General features: G+C 40.7%; 1 protein-coding gene across 11 annotated transcripts in view; it reads left to right on the forward strand.

Annotated features, from left to right (window-relative positions):
- The window catches only part of MBNL2 (muscleblind like splicing regulator 2), a 158712-nt gene extending 135907 nt beyond the window's left edge, over window positions 1-22805 (forward strand). For 9 of the 11 annotated variants that reach the window (XM_054012359.1, XM_054012284.1, XM_054012275.1 and 6 more), the window contains one exon: window positions 19929-20028. In XM_054012359.1, the coding sequence (XP_053868334.1) occupies window positions 19929-19943 (15 nt within the window). In that variant the 3' untranslated portion in view covers window positions 19944-20028. Of the gene's footprint in view, window positions 1-19928 lie in introns of all 11 variants that reach the window. The other 2 variants (XM_054012319.1, XM_054012342.1) reach the window with 1 other exon arrangement.
- Window positions 22806-23636: the final 831 nt, after the last annotated feature.

Below are 23636 nucleotides of genomic sequence, written 5' to 3' on the forward strand. Positions count from 1 at the left end.
ACATTATTAAATTTGATAGCTATCTTATGGAGATAGTCTTGTTGATGCTAAAAATTCATATCCACGTCATAAAATGACTGCATTTTTAAAAACTTAGTTTTATTCATCTTTTCCTTATTAGCATCATTTATTGTATTTTTCTCCTGCCTTTCATGTCTGACGTTCCAACTGTGGGTTTTCCCTTCTCCTCGTTATCAAAACCAGGCTTGTCTCTAAGATGCTCCCTTTTGGGCAGTCCCAGGTGCTCCAATCTCTGGATTAAACCATTTTTGTTCTTTTTGTCTCATGGCCCCGGAAGCAAATGGAAATATCAAAGCACTGAGCCCCGTCCCAAAAAGAAAAAAAATTCACCAAATCAGTCTCCCCTCCTCATAAAAGGAAGGAATGAAGGAATGTCCCTGCTTCATCTAGTTAATCTTCCTCTGTTTGTTCCTACTTTATCTAGGTGATGGTATAGACTAGGTTTGCACTGGTCCTGAAAAATAGTAAGAGAGTAGAGAATTTCTTCCTCCCTATTCCATGGAATAACTCTAGAAAGCCCAAAGAAAATAGTCCTTGTACTGTACCATGTTTTTATCCACAGAAGAGGTACTTTCAGAGTCTCATGTGGAAAGTTCAGACAAAGAGATAGAACAGACCCCCTCCTTCCAGAACTATCTAAAACAATGCTGAGAACTATTGCTATTCAATCTGGTGACACTGACTTAAAAAAAAAAACAGAACAAATTTAGTAACAGTCCTAGAATAGGCTCTGTCACAGTTGATGGCAACTGCACCTGTATTCCCTCTCTATGATCCACCAAGGGGACACACTCTAGACCTCTGGCTTCCTAACCCATGCCTTTCTTGAGTGGAGACGCATTTCTCTCTCCCTTCTGACTGGGATATTTCCAGGTGGTACAGTTCCCTGACTATACTGTGACCTCCCCAGCAAAAGACTTCCTAAGCCGGCTTGCTTCACTTCTTTTCTCAGAGATGTTAAATAGTATAATTGCCACAGTTAAGTTATCACACAGCCCTTTATAAGCAAGCACATTTATTCTTAAGGTGAAAACATTGCAGAGACAACATATTAAAAACTAATAAAAGAACCTATCTACATGCTCACCAGCTCATTACAGATTTTACTCAGAACTAGCTCCCAAGTCTTATGGGGCCTCAGTGGCAAAAGACCTTCCAACCCATCCCTAAGGATTGCATTCCCCCTTAGACCAGAGGTTCTGTCCATTTGTTAGATCAGAAAGAAAGCTCTGAGTTTTAACTCAGGCTGTTTATCCAATTATTGGTCCCTCGAGAATCCAGTTTGGACCAGTATGTGTGAGCCTCTCTCCAGTATGTGTGGTGGTAGCTCTCTGAAGGTGTTACAACCTGAGAGAATTTGCCTAATTATGCCCCCATGTTCTTAGTTCTTGGAGGGCTGTGGTCTCCCTGCCCCATAGAAATACATGCAGTCGCTCAATAGTACATAAACATTTGCATATTTAATACAACGAGCTTCTAAAATTCTTAATTCAATAAGGTTTGTCCAGGATCTTATATCTGCCAGGCTCCACAGCCTTAGTGCCTCTGCATCCGGCCCTAAACCCTCCACCTAGGGAGCTGAGCTGGGCTGGGCAGCACACACAGTGTGTGCACTGAAACCCTGTTCCCAAAGACCACGCAGCAAAGTAGAATTGGTTCTGCTGCATTGGGTCTTCTGAGCCTGCAGAGATATGGGGACAGGATTTGCCCTTTAAGACATTTTTAAAAGGTCACAATGAAACCATGTCACCATGTATGTAGTAGATCTTATTAAAGAAAATATCCTGTTTCAGAAGCTTAATAATAAATAATATATGGAGCTATACCTATCTCATAGAACTGGAAGGGACCTTGAAAGGTCATTGAGTCCAGCCCCCTGCTTTTACTAGCAGGACCAAGTACTGATTTTTGCCCCAGATCCCAAAGTGGCCCCCTCAAGGATTGAACTCACAACCCTGGGTTTAGCAGGCCAACGCTCGAACCACTGAGCTATCCCTTGATGCAGAGCCAGCCTACAAAACTGAAGAAAGAGGCTTTTTGGCTTGCGGCAAGGCGCTGATGTAGGATGTTTCCTTGATGAAGGGAGCATTGATGCTACAAAGCTCATGATGAACAGAATCTACTCAGGGCTACATTATAAAACTAGGAGAGATTTAGGAAGCCTTCACAACCCTTCTGGCTTCACGAAACTGCCTCTTTGTTTCTCTACTATTTGGGGAATGCATTGTTTGGGAAAAGCTTCCCTCAAGCTTTGTTCTGTTCAAGTCAAAGTTCAAAAATTCAGTCAATTGGGTATTCTTGGAGAAGGGAAAAATTACTTGCCTGCAATTCATCAACTCTGGACAGATGATTTGACTGGTTTCCTGCTCTCCCACCTTCCTGTCAGGAAGGTGGGAGAGCAGGAAATGAATGTTTCTTTATAACTTTCTTTTTGGTCACCCTACCACATATTTGTTAGGGGCAAAAGTTATGTTTGGTGGCTTAGGACGCTTTTGCGTCTTGCTCCTCAAGTCAGAGGAAAAGGAATGTATATGGCGAGTATGCAGATAACAGCAAGTAGCCTGTCACTGAGACACATGTATCTTGTCTTAAAGGCTCACAAATTACAGGGTCATGGCCTATTTCATGATAGACATGCAAGACCCAGGAGCATGAACATAATCAAATGAAATCTTCAGAGAAGTTGATTTACACGTAAGGAAGTTTCACTTTCAAAAATAAAAATAAAACTTTGCAAACACAAGGGGGCAAAGTCAAAAGAAAAACTCACATTGACTTCAGACCCTCACACACACATTTTCTAGACATGTTGACACTATCCAGTATACGGGAAAACATTATTTTTTATTAATTAACAGAAACTGTATAAGTAGCTCTATTTCTCAGTGCAGATTTGGTTAAAGAAAAAGAAATGATCACATCACAGAAATTAAGGGACTTGATATTTGAAATATAATGCTAAATGCACTTAAAATGTCTTCACTTTATCTATTTTTACTAACATTATTTTGTGGAACCCTTTCTGCTCAACTGTCACCCCATGAAAGTCATTACAGATGACAGTTAATTTTAGCAATCTTATTGTGTACAAATATTTAGAATGGGTATTTACAATTTATAAAATATTATCAATTTGGAAGGGATGTGAGAGAAGTCATCAAAGACTGAAAATTGACTTTTTCTCCCATAAACCAGCTAGATGGCAGTATCTTCACACAGGCTGAGAAATGTGCAAAGAAAAGCATGCATTTTATTTCCTTTTTATATCAGAAATCTAGGCATCCTTCCCTCTCTTTACACTCTATTTTTTAACTTTGGAATGTTTTTCTGCATTTAACTGTTTCATAAAATATAACATTGTAGTGGATACAGTATACATATATTTGAGGAGGCAGTTTTCTTATCTGTCCTGCTTTTGTATAATTTTCCAAACAAATGTATCTTTAAGATGAAATTTCTCACGTTTGTATCATGCCAAAAGTGATATTTTTGGCAAGTATGGTAAAATTCCATTGGGTGTGTTTTTAATTATTGGAACATGGGCAAAGTTTTCTGAGATCAAGTGATTTCATAAGTTTGGGGGGAAAAGAGTTTAGATATAACAGTTGCCAGTTCTTGAAATTCACCCACAGTTCATATCAGGTATGTGTTTTTCCTTTAAAATTTTAGCCAAGTAATGCAGTACAGATCTCCAGGTGTATTGTTTGGAATTTAAAAGAATTTCAGTTGTCTGTTTCAAGAATTCACCCTTGAAATAAACTTAGATAACTTATTTATATGTACATGATCCATTCCATGAAACGTTCTCCCAGCAATAATGCACTTATCATTTTTGGCACTGATCTTGCAGAGGTCCCCCTTTGCAGATTCAGTTGGAGGTTTTATTTCAAATAAATCCAGGTTTATATATTAATTTGAATATAAAGCCATTCATAATTCATAGCTTCACTGTTTTCTTGTTTAAGTCAAAGAAAAGGCATGACAATTTAAATGAATAAAAGTCAGGACATTCATGGATAAATTTCCCTCAGAGACCATGTTTGGTCCATTTTAATATGTGCAGTAAGTTTATAAAACTAACCATAAGTACAGTATACAAAATATTACTCCAGTATGTGCAAGGTGACTGAATTTTGTGGGAAATGCACAAAGGTATCAAGAAAATCCAAATTATATTTGTGGTCTGACCCATAACATTGCACTAGAGAGCTTTCACAGTGGAGAGAAGCTTAATTTGAAGCCTGGGTTTGGGTTTTTTTTTTTTTTTTTTTTTAACTTGGAGACAACTAGCGTTTGTTCTTCCTGTGGAGTGTAGAGAAATGTTACCTGTGCCCTTTGTGATGAGGCAGCACTCTCTGTTAGTGGTGTGAAAGTGGGAGTACCCTTCTCATTCTGAATGTTTTCAGCACACATGAAATACAAGAAGGAAACAAAATAGAAAGCAGGACTTATATAAAAAGAATGGGTGAATTCAGGAATGGTGTGTTGAAGTAGCACTCATGTAGAAAAATATAGACTCTGCCATGATGAATAATCTCACACTTGCCCTTCACAGCTTTGGTCCCTCAGCACATCTGGGTAAACCTATCACAGCAGTTTAGAAAATGAAAGCAGAGAAAAGAAAATGCCCTAAAAAATAGCAGATGGAAAATGTAGTCTACAGTAGTAGATCAAACCTGATGAAAGTTAATACTGAGTCGGACATAAAAATAGTCATCACATGGGTGCTTCTAAACTGGCTACAATAACGGCTTTCCCCTTTCTATGTAGTCTGTTTATTACCAGTCTCATTAACAGAAATTAGAATGTTCTTGTGTGTAGTATGATAAACTTTATAGCAGTGGTTTCAAACTTTTTGAGCTGAGCCCTCCTCCCCCTTTGAGGTCCCAACCAAGACAAAAATAGACACGTGCAAAAGGTACACTCGATAGCCTACTCATAAGCCTAACAGAGACCTTTAACACAACTTGAATTAAATTATCTATACTGTAAGTTTCAAATACACAGATACTTTAATGTGAAGGATGTGCCTGATTCGCTGCGGACAGTTATGTGGAGAGATTTTTTAAACTGACTCTGAGGTTGTCCTCTACTCCCAATCTCGAATGGTACTTTGTCTTTAGCACAGCCAGCAAAGAGAATCCTATCTCACACAAATAAGATGAACCAAACAGTAAAAGAGCTTTGATCACACACTTTGACAAAGCTGAATATTCTGCGCCAACTTTCAACCAAAAATCCCCCAAAGACTATTTTTTAAATTGAATGTCCAGTATCCTATCACTCTGAAGTTCAATCAGATTCTCCTGAATGTCATCTGAGAGCTGGGACAAGGTCACTGCCTCCCCTACAAAGGGTTCAATAATCCAGTCATTCAGGGGTTACTTTTCCTTCGGTAAAATATTTATCCAAACTGACTCTGAGAGTAGTCAAGTGATTCTTGGTTGGCTTCACAACACTCAATAGTTCAGATTGTGTTTCGTGGATAGCGTCAGTTAGCGGGAGTGGAATGCTTAAACCAGTTTCGATTTTTGGTTTCCATAGAGCTAGCTTTCTCTTGAATGTCAGTATCTTGTGGTGGAGGTCAAAAATAGTACTTTCCGCTCCTTGCAATGAGACATTTAGAGAATTCAGTTTGTCAAAAATATCAGCAAGGTAAGCCAAAAGCACAAGCCAGCAGGGATCACACAGTCTCTGTGTTGCTGAAATTCAAATCCACTAGAAAAAGTCGAACTTAGTTTCTCAGTTCAAAAATGCATTGCAGCACTTTCCCCCTGGATAGTCACTTGACTTCCATGTAAAAAAAAAAAAAAAAAGGATTGTGCTCCGCTCAGATTTTTGTAAAAAGGATTACAAAGAGACGTGCCTCAGTGGGCTGGATCTTGATAAAGTTCATGATTTTGATGGCAGAACTCAGAACATCAGTAAGTTCCTGATCCATGTTTCAAGTTGCCAGGGCTTCGCGGTGTATCATATGAATCCCCGATATATGTGGAGCAATTTCAAATACTTTGGCTTTCAAGCCTTCCCTACTGCCATTCATAGAAGGGGCTCCATCCGTGTCAATGCCAACTCAGGCTTCCCACTTCAACTCGTGAGAAGTTAAGAAGACGTTTAAAATGTTAAACAGTTCAAATCCAGTTGCATGCATCTTAACTGGCTTGCAGAACAGAAAATCTTCCAATATTGATGTTTTGTGACATACCGAATGTAAGCAATTAAATGAGCTTTTTTTTATATATCTGTAACTGGATTGTAATCGAGAGATCAGCTGCGCATTGATATTTTCTGACATGTCAGAGATTCGGCAGCTCACCGTGTTGTCTGACAGCAGGATCATTTTTAACTTCTCTGCCTTACTGTCACCAAGCATTGTCCTGAAAATGTCAATTGCAGCTGGGAGAATCAGTTTTTCCCCAGTTGCATAAGGCTTTTTATTCTTGGCAGTGTGGTTGATATGATGACTGTATCAGCCGTTTCAGCTTCTGCCTTTCGTTTCAGAACACTGTCTTTTGGCAATAAGTACTGATTCATTTTTCACCACATAATATGGTGAATTTCAAACTCACCAGTGGAATAAGCACTGCACAACTGCTTGCTGTAAGGATAGGATATGATACGATACACTAAACCAGAAGGTGGGAAAGGTAGTTGTTACTATGGAAAGGTAGTTGTTGCTATAGAAATGATTGTGACTGCCGCAATTTTGTCAGCCAGACAGCTGACTGTGGGAGCCCCAGCTGTCAGCCCTGGGCAGCCCCACAGTTTGAAAACCTCTGCTTTAAAGGAACTGCATTATTCACTATTCATAAGAAGAGTGAACAAGGTTGGCTAGTCCTAGAATGTAGCTACTTTTGTTTATTTGAAGTGAATAAATACTCGTTAATATAATAAGCATGAGCATAATGATGAGATGACAGCATTAGCTGTCTCAGATTCTCTCTTTAGTGGCTTCATAGAAATATTAAATAGGAAGAATGACATGACTGAGTCTTGTGGGATCCCTCTGGGACCACTGTAAAGAAGTGAATCCAGAGAAGAGCAACTTCCATCCATTCCATAAGATCTCTACTGTTAGTCGTCAACAACCTGTGACTAATGGAATCAAAGGATGCTAGTAATAGCATGGGCATGGAGACCTGACCCTTTTCCATTGCTACAAGTATATCTGCCTCTGATATTAAATGATTTCAGATACTCAAGTCTTCTATCCAAATGATAAAAGGGGGAGAGAATGGAATCCATGTTTAGCTAAAAACTGGTCTATCACCTCAATATGTTTCCAAAAATTTCAAATATACTAAAGACATTTATTATATTCCATCAAAAAAGCAACATTGTGGTTGCAGGCTTTTATGATTGCATACTTCTCGAATTATACTGCATATGACATCAAACATTTTTTCATCAACCTTATATGCACGTATACAGTCTGGGAAAAATCCTATTGCCTGGGACTAATTGGCTCATAGACTTGAGGGCTAGAAGGGGCCATTGTGATCATTTAGTCTGACCTCCTGCACACTGCAAGTGACAGAACCTCACATGCCCCTTCCTGTAATAGACACACAACCTCTGGCTGAGTTACTGAAATCGTCAAATCATGATCTAAAGACTTCAAGTTACAGAGACTCTGCCATTTACTCTAGTTTAAACCAGCAAGTGGCCCATGCCCCATGCTTCAGAGGCAGGTGAAAAATCCCAGGGTCTCTGCCAGTCTGACCTGTGGGGAAATTCCTCCCCAACCCCAAATATGGCAATCAATTCAACCCTGAGTATGTCAGCAAGACCCACCAGACAGACATCTGGGAAGGTATTCTCTGTAGTAACTGAGAGCCCTCCCCATCTAGTCCCCCATCTCCATCCACTGGGGATTTTTGCTACTAGCAATTGCAGATTGCCTACAATGCAATGTAGCCAATCTCATCATACCATCCCCTCCATAAACTAATCAAACTAATTCTTGAAAGAAGTTAGCTTTTTTGCCCCCCTGTTCCCCTTGGAAGGCTATTCCAGAACTTCACTCCTCCGATGGTTAGAAACCTTCATCTAATTCCAAGCCTAAACTTGTTGATGGCCAGTTTATAACCATTTATTATTGTGTCAGCATTAGCACTTTACTTAAATAACTCCTCTTCCTCCATGGTATTTACCCCTCTGATGTCTTTAGAGAGAGCAGTCAAATCTCCTCTCACTCTTTGCTTGGTTAGGCTAAACAAGCCACGTTCCTGGCGTTTCCTCTCATAAGGTAAGTATTCCATTCCTCCGATCATCCTAGTAGCCCTTCTCTTTACCTGCATTTCCTTTATCTAAAAAATCAGTTATCTTCTCAAAGAAAGAGATCAGGTTGATCTGGCCTGATCTACCTTTTGTAAAACCATGTTGTGTTTTATCCCAACTACCATTTACCTCTGTGGGCTGGTCCACACTAACCCCCCACTTCGAACTAAGATACGCAACTTCAGCTACGTTATTCACGTAGCTGAAGTCGAAGTATCTTAGTTCGAACTTACCGCGGGTCCACATGTGGCAGACAGGCTCCCCCGTCGACTCCGCATACTCCTCTCATGGAGCAGGAGTACCGGCGTCGACGGCGAGCACTTCCGGGATCGATTTATCGCGTCTAGAAAAGACGTGATAAATCGATCCCAGAAGATCGATTGCTTACCGCCGGACCCGGAGGTAAGTATAGACGTACCCTATGTTCTTAACTTCTCTTTCAAAATTTGTTCCAAGTCCTTGCATTCAATAGAGGTCAGACTAACAGGCCTCTAGTTTCCCGGATCACATTTTTCCCCTTTCCTAAAAATAGGTATTATCTTAGCAGTTCTCCAGTCATAGGGTACGACCCCTGAGTTTACGGAATCATTGAGAGTATCATGTTTCCTGCCCACTTAGCAAGGACAATGGGACAGACATTAGGCACAGCAGCACTGAGCTGCCAAGTAAAGGGGTTGGTGGTCAGAGAGGCAGAGTGGAATTGGAGCAAAGAGAACTGAGCTGACTCAGAGACAGGGAGAGGAGAAGGGACTGAGCAGAGCAGTAGACATGAGATGCCAGTCAGAGGGCAGGAGGATGGGCCTGATTGATGTCAGCCAAACAAGTAATGCCTTGGGAAAACAGTGTAAAGCCAGGAGGAGATGCACTGCTAAGCATGCCTCAGGCTGAGTTTCATTTTGAATGTGTGTGTCTGTTAATGCTCTAATTAATCAGATGTGTGTGGTGACTGGGGAGGAAAGAGATTGGATATGAGCTTTTCATCTATAGTGAGGTTCAAAGGCAAGCTAATGTTCCAGCCAGTCCAGAGTAAAATGTGTAATAATTGTCAGAACCTTGCAAACATAGAAGCACCTGCTGAAAGACAGTTTGAGCTAATTTTAAGAGAAGAAAATAAAGCTTGCAACCTTAAGGCTGCAGTCAGGTAGTTCAAAGGCAGTTATTTTTGTCTGAAAAGCAACAGCTATTTTAGTTTCCAAATAAGCCAGAGTAGGCTTTGTAGTAAAATAAACTACAGTTTAATTTTATTTGCTACAACTGCTAAACAACAGTTGTACTGGATTTTAGGAGTGAGATTACCTTTCTTTAATACTTTACAGTTACAGTTTTTATGTAATTGCAAATTTACTGACTGCTGCCAAGGGTAGACTGCTTAATATGCTAATCAGTTCAAAACTTACACACTGTATAAACGCTATTTATATTAATTTATACGACTCTAGTACCTAGGAACCTCAGGCAAAGATCAGGGCCCAATTTGTCTATGCACTATACAGACAAATAACAAGACAGTTGCCAACATAGAGAGCACACAGTTTTTATGTCTGAGGCAATGCAGCAGACAGCAAAACAGGCAAACCAGGTGGGTGTGGTAACAATAAAACGAACAGACATGAGCAGCAAACAGAAGTCATAGCTCACTGCTTGCCTAATCAGGCACACAGGAGTGATGTGTAGCAATCAAGGCAAGAGTAAGTTTTAAGGAGAAATTTAAAAGGAGTATGAATTTTGATGAGCTGGTTTCCCCAAGCATGGAGGGGGAGGTTGACATTGTAGAAAGTGCAGAGATGATTGAGAGAGAAATGGACAAATGCGTGATCAAGTCTGGTATCATTGGCAAAGCAAAAGTGGGAATTGGTAGCTCAGTAAAACAGATCTTACAGACTGCATGGAACAAAATGTAAATACCAGGAGGTTGTGTTTGATATGATGTAGGAAGGGGAGCCAAAGGACGGATGCCAAGAGGGGTCAGAACAGTGACCCAGGAAGATTATCCTCATAGCAGGTTTTGCCTGGATTTGCCTGGATGAGGTGTATAATTGGTGTCAAGGCCAGAAAGGAGATTACAGTAGTGAAGGCATGAGATACTGAGAGCCTGATCTAGAGTGTTGACAATCTAGACAGACAGAAGAAGCAGATTCTTTAAAATGTTATGTTGGTAGGCGTGGCAAGACTTGGATATGGCATGACTGTCTGAATGTAGAGATAGGGCAGAGTTCAAGATTATGCCCAGATTATATATTTGAGTGACTAGGATAATGATGGTGTTTATCTATGGTAACAGATAAATTGGGATTGGGGAGGAAGGTTTCAAGGGGCAGATCAAAACCTGAGTTTTGGCCACATTGATCTGGAGTTGCTGGCTAGACATCCAAAAGGGGTATTAGAAAGCCAAAACAAGATGTGGGGCTGTTTAAAAATTAGATAATCACAGATTTTATTTCGATTTTATTGAAAAAAACAATGTCTGGAACACATCTACTCACCCTTTTGGACTTCGGGTGTAAAAATAATAATAATAAAAATACAAAAAAAAAATCATCCTGAACCAGGAGAGGGGTAAGTGTAAAGGACATAGCACATGGGATAGGAATATGAGAAACTTCAATGTAGATGCATTTTCCAAAACTCATTGAAAGCTATAAATCCCCATGGTTTGTGTGTCAAAAAAATGAAATGTTCCATGTAATTTTCAGAAAATGTGATAAGCTTTCTGATAAGGGCAGTCCTCTTGTAAGTGTCTGTAAGACCTTTAGAATGTTTTACCTACATGTACGTGACTGCTCTTCTGCTCATGTGAAATGCATAAATTGTCATTTTGTCTACACAAAGCTCCTTTCCCTAGATAGCTCTGCAATGTGCAATGGGGGAGAGCCAAATGTTTACCACTTTGTTAACACCACTTACACAGTCAGGAAACATGAGTTCAGTTTCAGAGAGATGGCCTTAATCTTGGCTCAAAATATATTCACATCTGTGGAATGAAAGACTTTGTAGATGTAATCTCAGTCTCTTTAGGGGAGTGTCTCAAATACATACAAAAAGCAAGTTTTTTATGGCACTTGCTGATGGATCCACTGACAGGTCTGTAATTGAGCAAGAGTCAGTGTATATCAGATTTGTGCAGCATGGGAAATCTTGTACTCGCTTTGCTGTGTACCAGGTTTGGATATTCAGACAGCTGATGTCAAACAGTTGTAAGGATCAAGGCAGCAGACCTCAAATAAAAACTGGTTGGCCAGAGTTTGTAATAATTTGTATTAATAATTAAATTATTCATTATTATAATTTGTACGGTACAGCAATGAATATCGGCTGTTTAAATGATGTTCATTTCAAGTTCAGAGAAGATGCTCTTTATGTTGTTGTGAACTGTCTCAACGAAAGCCATGAACTTGCTATTCTGGATCTCAAGAAAAGTTATTTGAGGTTTTAAAAGTTGGAATTTATTTTGAAAGACACTTTCAGATTTTCTATTTCATCTCAAAATTCACCAGCAAGGTCAAACTCTTACTAATTCTTTTGAGGCAACCATGAGCTAATTTGGAGTTCTACCATGTATGCTCGTTGCTAGTCTGCAAGGGAACTGAAAACAGTGATTAAAAAAAATTCCCACCTGGCTGTCACTCCTTTGAAACACGTTGCAGAAACTGACTCAGGATCAGTCATAGCCCAAGTTATGTTAATTCTTAAAAAGATAAACTTGTATTGCATGATTGACTTCACCACCATTATGAAACCTTGGAGAATCCCTTATTCCTGAGGCTTTGTAAAAACTAAAAAGTGCTGTGCTGGAACTCATAGCAATGAAAGCTAATTTTGGCCTTTATGTTCCAAAAATTATTCTTAAGGATAGAAGATGTGAAGGGGTAAATATTTCTGGATATTTAGAGGCAAATCTGTAGAGAAGTCCAGCATGCTTGAAACCGTCATTGATTGCTTGGGTAATAACAACCATCATTCACGTGATTTCAGTGCTTTGAATCTACACAGTGGCCTACTGATACAAACAATTTGGCTCTTTGTGGCAAATCTGTTAGACCACTTTACACAGGTATTGAAAGAGGAGGAAAAAGGAGAGTGTCCTGACAGTGATTGCCTCTAAAATCATATGTAAATACTATTAAATCCACCACAGTCATACATAAATATTTAACAAGGCTTTTAACCACTAGGCCATCAGTCTGTCAGAATATATTGCTCTTGTTAGAAATGCTATTTTCATTGACTTGTATCACTGCAGTGGCAGAATGTGCATTTTCTGCAATTAATTTAGAACAAGCCCACTCACACGTAGACAAGAAAGCACATTCCTGGGCTTGCTGTAGATATGAATGAATTGGCCATGAGTAGATACTGTCTCCTATCAGGCTATTACTGTATCTATTATCTTGAAAAGGGACCGGGAACAAAACACATTAGTGGACATAGTCACAGTGAATACTTAATTGCAATATTAGGCAGAAGTGGGAGAGTAGATAAGTACTATTCTATGTGATTAGACCTAGGTTCCAAAATAGGTGGACATATCTCATTGTATTATTTAGGAGTTAGAATTTACACTTGAACTTGAAATAAATTATTATTAGGGCTGTCAAGTGATTAAACAAATTAATGGTGTTTAATTGCACTATTAAACAATAATAGAATACCATTTATTTAAATGTTTTCTACATTTTCAAATATATTGATTTCAATTACAACACAGAATACGAAGTGTAGTGCTCACTTTATATTTATTTTTATTACAAATATTTGCACTGTAAAAAATGAAAGAAATAGTATTTTTCAATTCACCTAATAGAAGTACTGTAGTGCAATCTCTTTATCATGAAAGTTGAACTTACAAATATAGAATTATGTAAAAAAAAAAACTACATTCAAAAATAAAACAGTGAAAAACTTTAGAGCCTACAAGTCACTCAGTCCTACTTCTTTTTCAGCCAATTGCTAAGACAAGTTTATTTACATTTGCATGAGATAATGCTGCCTGCTTCTTGTTTATATTGTCACCTGAAATTAAAAAAGGCATCTGCATGGTATTGTTGTAGCCGGCATTGCAAGATATTTACGTACCAGAGGTGCTAAATATTCATATGTCCCTTCATGCTTCAACCACCATTCCAGAGGACATGAGTTTATGCTGATGACACATTATTTTTTAACAAGTGTCATCAGCATGGAAGCATGTCCTCTGGAATGGTGGCCAAAGCATGCAGGGGCATATGAATATTTAGTATATCTGGCATGTAAATACCTTGCAATGCTGGCTACAAAAGTGCCATGCAAACACCTGTTCTCACTTTCAGGTGACGTAAATAAGAAGTGAGCAGTAGTATCTCCCATAAATGTAAACAAACTTGTTTGTCTTAGTGATTAGCTGAACAAGAAGTAGGACTTAATGGACTTGTAGGCTCTAAAGTTTTACATTGTTTTGTTTTTGAGTGCAATTATGTAACAAAAGAAAATCTACATTTGTAAATTGCACTTTCACGATAAAAAGATTGCACTACAGTACTTGTATGAGGTGAATTGAAAAATACTATTTCTTCTTCGAGTGCTTACTCATGTAGATTCCATTCTAAGTGTGTGCACACCCATATGCACAGTCGTCTGAGTTTTTTGCCTTAGCAGTATCCGTAGGGTCGGCTGGAGTGCCCCCTGGAGTGCCGCGCTCTTGCATTGGTATATTAGGTGCTGCTGACCCTATGCCCTCTCAGTTCCTTCTTACTGCGTGTGATGGTTGGTTGGAGGCCTTGTCTTGCATCACAAGAGCATTAGCAGTTCTTACAGTCCATTGTTCTGTCTCCTTTGTTGTTAGTTGATAGGCACTTAGTTAGATCTTTAAGTTAAGTATTAGAGTAATAGTTTAGGAGTTAGAGTCCCAGCAGGAACTTTGCCTCTGCTAGGACTTTAAGCCATGTTTATCGTGCAGCCTCACAGAAAGAATAAGTGCAGGATCTGCAAAAACTTTCATCCTCAAACTCAGAAGGAATGGGATATCCACTTGAGAGCCCTCCTCGTGGAGGCTGTGCTTCATCCTACCTCGGAGCCCTCTCGATCAGACTCCTTGCCCAACACCTCAGCATCAGCGCCACCGGCACCGGAATCCACCCGGCACTGTTCCCCCTCGCCAGTACCAAGAAGTGGTCGAAGTCGAAGGGCCTGCTGGCACCACAGAAAAAGGGAGCTTTGGGCAAAGGACCTGTGTCAGGCCCTGTGCCTGCACCAGAGCTGCTTGGGGGTACCTCTGCAGTCGTACCCCCTAATCCAGCCAGGGACCCGACTCCTGGGAGTGGCAGTGGGTCCAGGCTCCTAGTAGGGAGGGTTATCTGTGGCCGAAGGGGGCCTGGTGGCCAAAGAGCAAGTAGACTGACTGGCACCGCAGATGCCAACTCAGGTAATGGACCCAGCCGAAGCCCCGACATCTACAGGCAAGCTGGTTATGGGACCAACCCCTAAAGCAACAGAGCATCCCCGATCCCTGGACCGCAGGCATCGGTCCGCATGACCACAGCCGCAGGCCCTGGCACCACAGCCTCAGGCCCTGGTTAGAAGACATAGATCTCTGACACCAAGGTCTCCACCTGCAAGGCACGGGACACCTGAGTCACGATGCCGATCCGCGTACCCATGGTACCTTCAGGCCTCCCGTCAGAGTTCACCATGGCGCAGATCACCATCGCCTAGGCGATCTCCCAGGCATCGATCCCCCTGGTATGGGATCATTCCCAGTCATGACACTGGTCTCTGGCTCCCCGGTACTGCTCTTCAGGCAGGCATTGGTCCTCACCCTCTCCTTATTGGTCGCAGACAAAGGTCAGCTGATAGACTCGGGCATCTACGGCTCCGCCCTGGTTGCCGGAAGGGCAGTGGTCCAAACCAGAGGGAGAGTTCAGCCCCTCACCTATGAGAGCCGAATCACTGATGGCCCCCAAGACAGGCAGGGCACTGGCAGTGACAGTGTGGCAGCAGGGGCAGCGGCCCACCCAATGGCAGTACTGGAGCCTGTGAGGTATACCTGTCATGCCAGTCCCATACTCCCACCATTCCTCTCAGGCCACATCGGACTAACTGTCTCTGGCACAGTTGGCACCTGAATCAGAGCATGGTGCAGAATCCGACGCGGGGGCAACACAACGGGCCCTGACGCCCAAGCAGCCATCCCCAGACGAGCAAGGGGAAGCCACCTCTCCCCCTGCTGTGTAGTCGTCTTTGTCGTCTCCGGACAAAGCGGTGGCAGGCCTCTCACAAACGAGTAGTCCCCCTGACGACTTCCAGGAGTACCAGGCCCTGCTCAAAAGGGTGGCTGCCAACCTGAACTTGGAGGTTGAGGAGCTAGCGGAGGAGTCCGATGACCTCTTTAAATTCATACCCTCCTCCACCCCGGCCCGGGTCACGTTGCCCATCCACTCATAGGTCCTTAAAATTGCCAAGTCTGTGTGGTAGACCCCTCTCTTCCATTCCGCCTATCTCCAAGAAGGTGGAAAATAAGTACTATGTCCCTTCAAAGGGATTTGAATACCTGTATACCCACGCTCCAGCACGGGGTCCCTGGTCGTGTCCATCGTCAACGAAAGGGACAGGCAAGAACAGGCGAGTGGCACACCGAAAAATAAATATGTCAACAGCCAGCCTGCAAGTTAGGGTGTCTAACCATCAGGCCCTGCTAGGCAGGTACAACTTCAACCTGTCAGACTCCATCAGCAAGTTCAAGGAGGACCTTCCACAGGACCGAGCCCAGGAATTCACCGCTTTGGAGGAAGAGGGCAAAGCGGTGGCAAGAGGCACCCTCCAGATGGCCTGGGACGCTATGGACTCGGCAGCCAGGGTGGTCACATCTGCGGTGGTCATGAGGCGCAGCTCCTGATTGCAGTCCTCCGGGCTGTCCCAGGAGATGCAGACTACCCTTCAGGACCTCCCATTTGAAGGTGCAGGGCTTTTTTTGGATCTGATCGATGCACGGCTCCATGGCCTTAAAGACTCCCATGCCACCCTCTGTTCCTTGGGCCTGCACACCCCTCAGCAGGCTAGAAAGCCGTTCCATCCTCTGCCTCCGTCAAGGGCCTGGGGTTCTACAAGCAACTCCTCATTCAGGAGGTTGATAACCTCCTATGCCCGGGGGCAGTAGAGGAGGTCCCTTCAGACTGGAAGGGGAAAGGGTTCTACTCCTGCTATTTCCTAATCCCAAAAGCAAAAGGGGGCCTCAGACCCATTCTGAACCTGCGCATTCTCAACAAGTCTCTCAAGTAGTTAAAGTTTTGCATGATCTCTCTGCCCTCCATTATCCCCTCACTGGATCTGAGAGACTGGTACACTGCCCTCGACTTGAAGGATGTATATTTCCATTTTCCTGGGGCACAGGTGCTTCTTCCGTTTTGTTTTGGGCCACTGCGATTTTCAATTCATGGTGCTACCCTATGGTCTCTCATCAGCCCTGAGAGTGTTTACAAAGTGCATAGCACCAGTGGCCGCTTACCTGAAGCACCAAGGTGTACAAATTTATCCATACCTTGATGACTGGCTAATAAGGGGCTGGTCCGGGGATCAGGTGCAGCAGCATCTTGATCTGGTTTGTTCCATCTGTCGCGATCTGGGGCTGTTGATAAACAAGAAAAAAATTGACCTTAATTCTAGTACAACGCATAGAGTTCATTGGAGCTGTCCTTGATTCTACTCTGGCCAGAGCCTTCCTCCCTGAGGCTCGGTTTCAAGCCAGGGCAGACCTGATCTTGTGCACGCAAGGCCACCCTCTTGCCACCACTCATTGAAAGGACTAGCCATTCCGCAAGTCAATGCAATTGTTTGCTGCTGTGGCCAACAGGATGAAAAGTCGTCCAGTGTCCGCTCAAAGAATGTCGTCTTGGATCACTGCCTGCATTCGCTGCTGTTATGATCAGGCAAAGGTGTCACCTCCGGCAATCGTAACTGCCCACTCAACCAGGGCGCAAGCCTCTTCGGCAGCTTTCCTAGTCCAAGTGCCTATTCAGGACATCTGTCGGGTGGCCACCTGGTTGTCCATCCACACGTTCACATCCCATTACGCACTTACCCAGCAGGCTCGGGTTGATGCTGGCTTCGGTAGAGCAGTACTGCAACCCACTAGGCTGTGAACTCCAAGCCCACCTCCGAGGATACTGCTTGTGAGTCACCTAGAATGGAATCGACATGAGCAAGCACACGAAGAAAAATGGTTACCGACCTTTCATAACTGTTGTTCTTTGAGATGTGTTGCTCATGTCGATTCCATTTCCCGCCCTCCTGCCCCTCCATCGGAGTTGCCGGCAAAAAGGAACTGAAGAACTGGCATAGGGTCGGCTGGGCCATGCATGCGCACATCTCCTACAAATACCTTCACCCTTTTCCCCATGCTGCCACTTGGGTGGGGAAAGTCTCCCTGTCAAAATTCGTAAAGGCATCCCCTTATTCTCCTTCAGGATCCTCCTTAAAACCGTGATGTATACAGAAAACTGCCATCTGAGAATGGCGAAGCAGGTGGGAAATTGCGATTAATGCTACTACTGGCTACAAATTGTTCAAACAGTTAATCCATGTTAAAACATCCACCATGGCAGAGACTGTCCGTTACTCTGTGCAGTGTCTAGCACAATGGGGCCCCAACCCTGGCTTGTCTCTGGGCACTACCACAATTCAAATGTTTAATAATCATCAGATCTTTGTTCCTTCATCCTCCCCTATGCCCTCCCCAACTCATTTGTTTATTTCATCCACCCATTGTGTCTTGTCTTTTTTAGATTTTAAGTCCTTTGGGGTGGCGGATGTATGTTTGTGGCTGAAGCTTCTAGAGTCTACCAAAATATAAATGATAATAAATATAAATATAAATGATAATAAAGATACAAAAGTTGGCATGCCAATAAGTTCAAAGATCATAGGTGCAGGCAGATTCCAGTCATACAGAGCATTCCTTTCCTCTCAGAGTAGCACTGATTTTTATTTATTTTTTTTTACAATCCAGGCTTGAAGTAGATCATTCAGTAACATTAGTAGGAGCTGCTATTCCAGCCTTCTAGAACAGACGGTTTAAACAGAATGACCAGACTAGGTACCTTGAAAAGCAACAATTCAGAATTTTAAGTATCTGATCCACCTCCAGACCATAACACTTCCAGAGTTCCTACCTGGAAAACAGTGCAACTTGCAGATACGTGACAACACTGATGTCACTCCTGGAAATACAGTGTATTATTAACAGTCATCTTCTTTGAGAAATGGAACACCCTGGTGTTCATTGTCCCACACATGTGAGCTGAGGTTTCTGGGGTACCCACAGGACAATGGTTGTAATAGTTAAACCATCTTGATTGCATACTGTACCTACAGCAGCAAACTGGTAGAGACATAGATGTGCTCCAGCAGCTCTTGGAGCACTCCTCATCAGTAATCATGTATGTGGCTGAAATAAAGGGCTGTCCATGATGGGCTAGTGTGTTTCTTTTTGGTGATCTGTATGTCAGAGGTAGTATGTTGCTGGGGTTATTTTCAAAGCATCTTATTTTTTTAGATAAATACCACAGTAAACAATGGCACAAGCTTTCAATTCGTAAATGGGCAGAGTACTATTTAATGCTGTGTTATATACGACCTACAAATATGGCTTAAAAATGTGTTGAGTACCCAAATGAACAGGGAAAAAAAGGGGCATTTCAGCACACATCCTGTGCTTACCAGCCTTTCACTTTTAGCTCTGAAGTAGAGGCGTGGTGATAGTGAGATACTGCAGCATGTCCCCCAGGTGGTGATGTTACACCCGGTAGGAAAGGGCATTGTAGCTAGCCTAGCTAGCCTATTTGGGTGATGGTTTGTTTTCCAATACTGTACAGTAGGGGCGTTTGAAATATATTGTACAGGGTATAAAATAATACTGTTAACCTTTGCTTTATGGGAAATAAAATGATTGACTGGTAGAGAACAGGTTCCAGCACTCTTGGCCTCTAGTATACTGAAATGTCACACTAGCAGGATTAGTCATTACATGGGAAAGGTGCTTCACTTCATTGACCTGCCAAAAAAAGTAAGAATTAGAAAAATGTTGCTATGTGTCTTATCTTGTTTGAGGCATCCAGCCCAACAAATTTCATGGCTCAATTCTGCTACTGTGGAAGTCAATGGAAAGCGCCCCATTCCCATCATTGACTTTAATGGGAGAAGGATTTGAACCTTAAAATTGTAGCAAATAATTATTCCTATCCTCTGAGGTCCTGAGTTACTCCTGTGAGGTGCAGAGTAGCCTCAACTCCCATAGATTTAAAGGAGTATTTAGGGCACTCAGCACTTCTAAGGATTGGCCCAATAACTGCACTTTCGCTTTTCACTTTGACATTTTTCTTTTTTGCTTTTTTATTGGAAAAATAGGGGAAATATATCTGATATTTTCAAGTGTAATATCCCCTTTGTCTGATTGCATCCTCTTGAGGGTCTGTAATTGAGAGGGAAAGGACAAGTTTGTGAAATGCAGAAGCCTACACCCAACATAGGTCGATGGTGAAAACCTTGTGTAATCTGTGTCTTAATTTTAAATAGACCAAAGCCTAAATTGTAGTGTAGTGACCTTCTTTTAAATGGATAAAATCATCAAAAAGTCCAATAATATTTTTATTTCTTTACAGATAATCCTGAAATAATCAGCAGGAATGGAGTGGAATGTCAAGAGACCTCATTGAGAATGGCAAAACATTGTTATTGTACATACTATCCTGTCTCCTCCTCTCTAGAATTGCCACAACCTGCATGCTAAGTAAAGATTTTGTTCTTATGGACAGATCAGAAATTCTAAAAAGCTAGTGCTGCTGTATTATATATGAATATTACATATGGTATGCTTAATATATTCCAACCTGAAATAGTTAACTACCTGATACCAGCTGTGATGTTTCAAGACATAAAGGGTAACATTTTACTTTTAAAGATTTTATAAACACAGTTTACTTCATAGGAATATTTATTATCTCCATAACTATAGCTAATGCAGATGGCCCCATTAATTTAGTATTATAAGATTCACAATTTTATGAATCTTTCAAGTTTAGCAATAATTAATTTACATTGGCTAAAATATATCCTAGTTGCAGGTTTGATTTTTAACCCTAATTATTGTTATTGTAACCGAGCAGAAAAAACAGAAGTCCTGTGTTTACTACCTTAGTCACCTGACTCCAATACAAAGAAAGGAAGTGAAACAAAACCCAGTACCCTGGTCATCACCCTGTAAATCTAAAATTTTAAATAGTAAATCCAACGTAAAGCACAAATTCTTTAGATACACATAAGCTGATATTTGACTTGTATAGAGAAGCTGCATTGAATCATGGGACAGCAGAAAAAAATTAAAACTTTGCACGGTATGAACTTCATACCCCCAAACAACAGAGTCTTGAAAATATTATTTTACGAGTATATTTATAACGTTTTTAAAAGAGATTTTGCAGAAGTGCCTAAATTTTGCCACATCAGACTTGAAGGAAGTGAGGCTGATGCCAACAATCTAATCCACAATAAGTGACTAATCTTTTAAACTCTCAGTCAGGTTACCTAAAAGAACCAAGTTGCTGTTGAGGTAACTTCTATCAAGAGCAACAACAACAAAAACGCTGTAGGTGAGGAGATTTGTAAGATATCCTAATTTAACTAAAATTGAGTTCAGTCACTAAAAACCTGATAAGTGACTTTAATCTAGATTATTAACTAAACATTAAAAATGTAGGGAGAGTTTCAGTTTAATAAATCATTACAGTTCTTGCATTTTTTAAAATTGGATTAAAGGGTTGTAACCGGATTACAGCATGGAGGGGGGAAAAAACTAGTTATTTTAACCTTTTTCTTTAAAAACATATTTTATGTCACAGAAATATGAAGATATCTTTAATACAACTATATACATATTATATATATACATACATACATATATATGGATGAAACAGATTTTAATGTTTACTTTTTTAAATACATTGTTGATTTATAAGGTAATTACATATGTACAATTAAAATTTCATTTAGGTTTGGTTTAAGATTTGTTTCCAGCACTACTGTACCAAATATTTCATATGTTACATTTTGTATGTTGCACACGTCACAAATACGTAGTTTTTAAATTATTGTTTAAAAATGAAAACAGCTGTTATAAGTGAATATTATGTATAATTGTTGGCAACATCAGTTTTCTATGTGGACATAGTTTGTGATTGCAGTATTTTAACTTAACCTTTTCAGATTGATTGTAAACTATTTTAAACTTTGGCAGCACTGCCTTTTCTGAAAGGCACTAGAGGCACTAACGGGACGATTAGTTGTCTAGGAAATTATTTTCCGTTCTAAATTTTGTTTGTCAAATGTCTAATTGCTATCTATTTATATTCAAGCTGTAGATCTGATCACCCGAAAGAGAGAAAAAAAATCACAATCTGATTGTAAAATTAACATAGTGGTTGTAATGTTGCATTTGTTTTATTATGTGGAAAAAAATGTATCTTAACTCCTGTTACTTTAGCAGTTAAGGTATCACCATTATGTACTATTGAAACACTAATATTTGTAGACTTTCTCAGTCATTATAACTAGGTAGTTGACATTGCAACTTGCCTATATCTGTCAAAGTTGTTTTTATTTGTTTTTAATAATAGTTCATTTAGACATTTTGGTAGCTTATTGTACAAGACTAAATGGTAAATTATCCAGATTGTTTAAATATTTTATGTAGAGGACTGTTTAAAACATTGTTTTGTGCAAACTTTTTATGTTTCATGATAATTATTCTATAGTTTTTTACAATTACTTCAGTACTACTATTTTTTGCCCATTCGTGACAAAGCTTCAGATACATCAGGTCTTGCATTCAGACAAACCTACAAAACAAAAGAGAAAATGTATTTTTAATACGAGATCCACTTTCCAACTTCATAACTTTGTGATATTCCAAGAACAGATCTGTGCTAACATAAGGAGGCAATTACACAGATGTGCAAATAAATGTTCAACAGATTCTGCATTTTATTTATTAACAAATAATTTTTAGAACAATTACAAATTTGGGAAGATCTAAAACTATTTTTCTGTATAAATATTATTTGCCAAAACTTTTTATATATTTTAAAAAGAAACTATAATGATGATGAGTAAACATTAAATGCTTTATTTAATTAAAATAAATAAATAAACTCCCCAGAAAGAACCATGAGATGGGCCAACATTGAGATAGTAAATACTATAGCTGAGACGTGATTTCAAGTTACTTGAGATGTCTCAGTATTTATTTTCTATAAATGAAACAGCACTTCACCAAAATACCTTATCATTTGCCTCTTTCATACAAAATGTAATTGACTGCACTTATACTGAATATTTCAATAACAGTTAAAGAAATCCCTTCTTCCATGCCTTTCACTGTAACCATTAGCAATCTGTTAAATATCCATTATATTTTTGTTGTAACATTAAATTCATTCACCCAATGTGCAACCGCTCAAATAAAAAGAAGCATTTTAAAATGATTGCAGCAGCACAGCATTCTTTCATTGTTGTAACACTGAGAAGAGCAACTAGTGCAACAAGTAAAGAGAGCCAAAAATCAAAAGAAGATGAGCAGGGTATTTTTTAAAACCATTTTTTGATGGTGGCAAGTAACAGAGATGAAATATCCTAAAATGAAATGATCTGGCTCAGGATGAGCAAACATGACTTGCAGGGGGTGGAATTCTCCTTTTTTCCTCCTTCCCCCTAGTCAGCCGGAGCTATTACAGCAGCATCCACAACTGCTGTGCACGTCATCTCTAGGAGGGAATTTGCATAGTGTATGTACGTCGTTGCAGATCTACTAGCCTTGCCCCAATCATGAGAATGCTTCTCTCTGCCAGGCGTGGGTTCCCTACCCATCAGTTCCACTGCACTGAGGCTTGGATCCACAAAGGTATTTGAGCATCTAACCCCCAGACTTAGGCACCTAAGTCACATTTTAGGCATGACTGCATTCCAGAAAACCCCATCTGGCTCGACTGCCACATAACTGTGTAGGTTCAAAAATGCACTCCTAAGGTTTTGCATTAGAAGTTGGTTAGGTGTTCTGTTTCTGCCTCTGGGCATGCACACTGCTGTCTCCCTCTAAGCCCCAAAGCAATTTACAAACCAGGGGAAGATAGACTATCTTATCTTATCTTGCCAGTCTTGCCAAGGGACCCAATCCAACAGGTGTGCTCAGAGGCCACCCAACTCCACACACAAAACAGCTAGGGGTGGGGGAAATAACCTCCTTTATAACCTTTATCCCAGAGCTTAAGGTACTAACCTGGCTTGTGGGAGACCCTGGATCAAGTCCTTCCTCCACC

The sequence above is a fragment of the Malaclemys terrapin genome, chromosome 1 (assembly GCF_027887155.1).
Source record: "Malaclemys terrapin pileata isolate rMalTer1 chromosome 1, rMalTer1.hap1, whole genome shotgun sequence".
NCBI lineage: Eukaryota > Metazoa > Chordata > Testudines > Emydidae > Malaclemys > Malaclemys terrapin.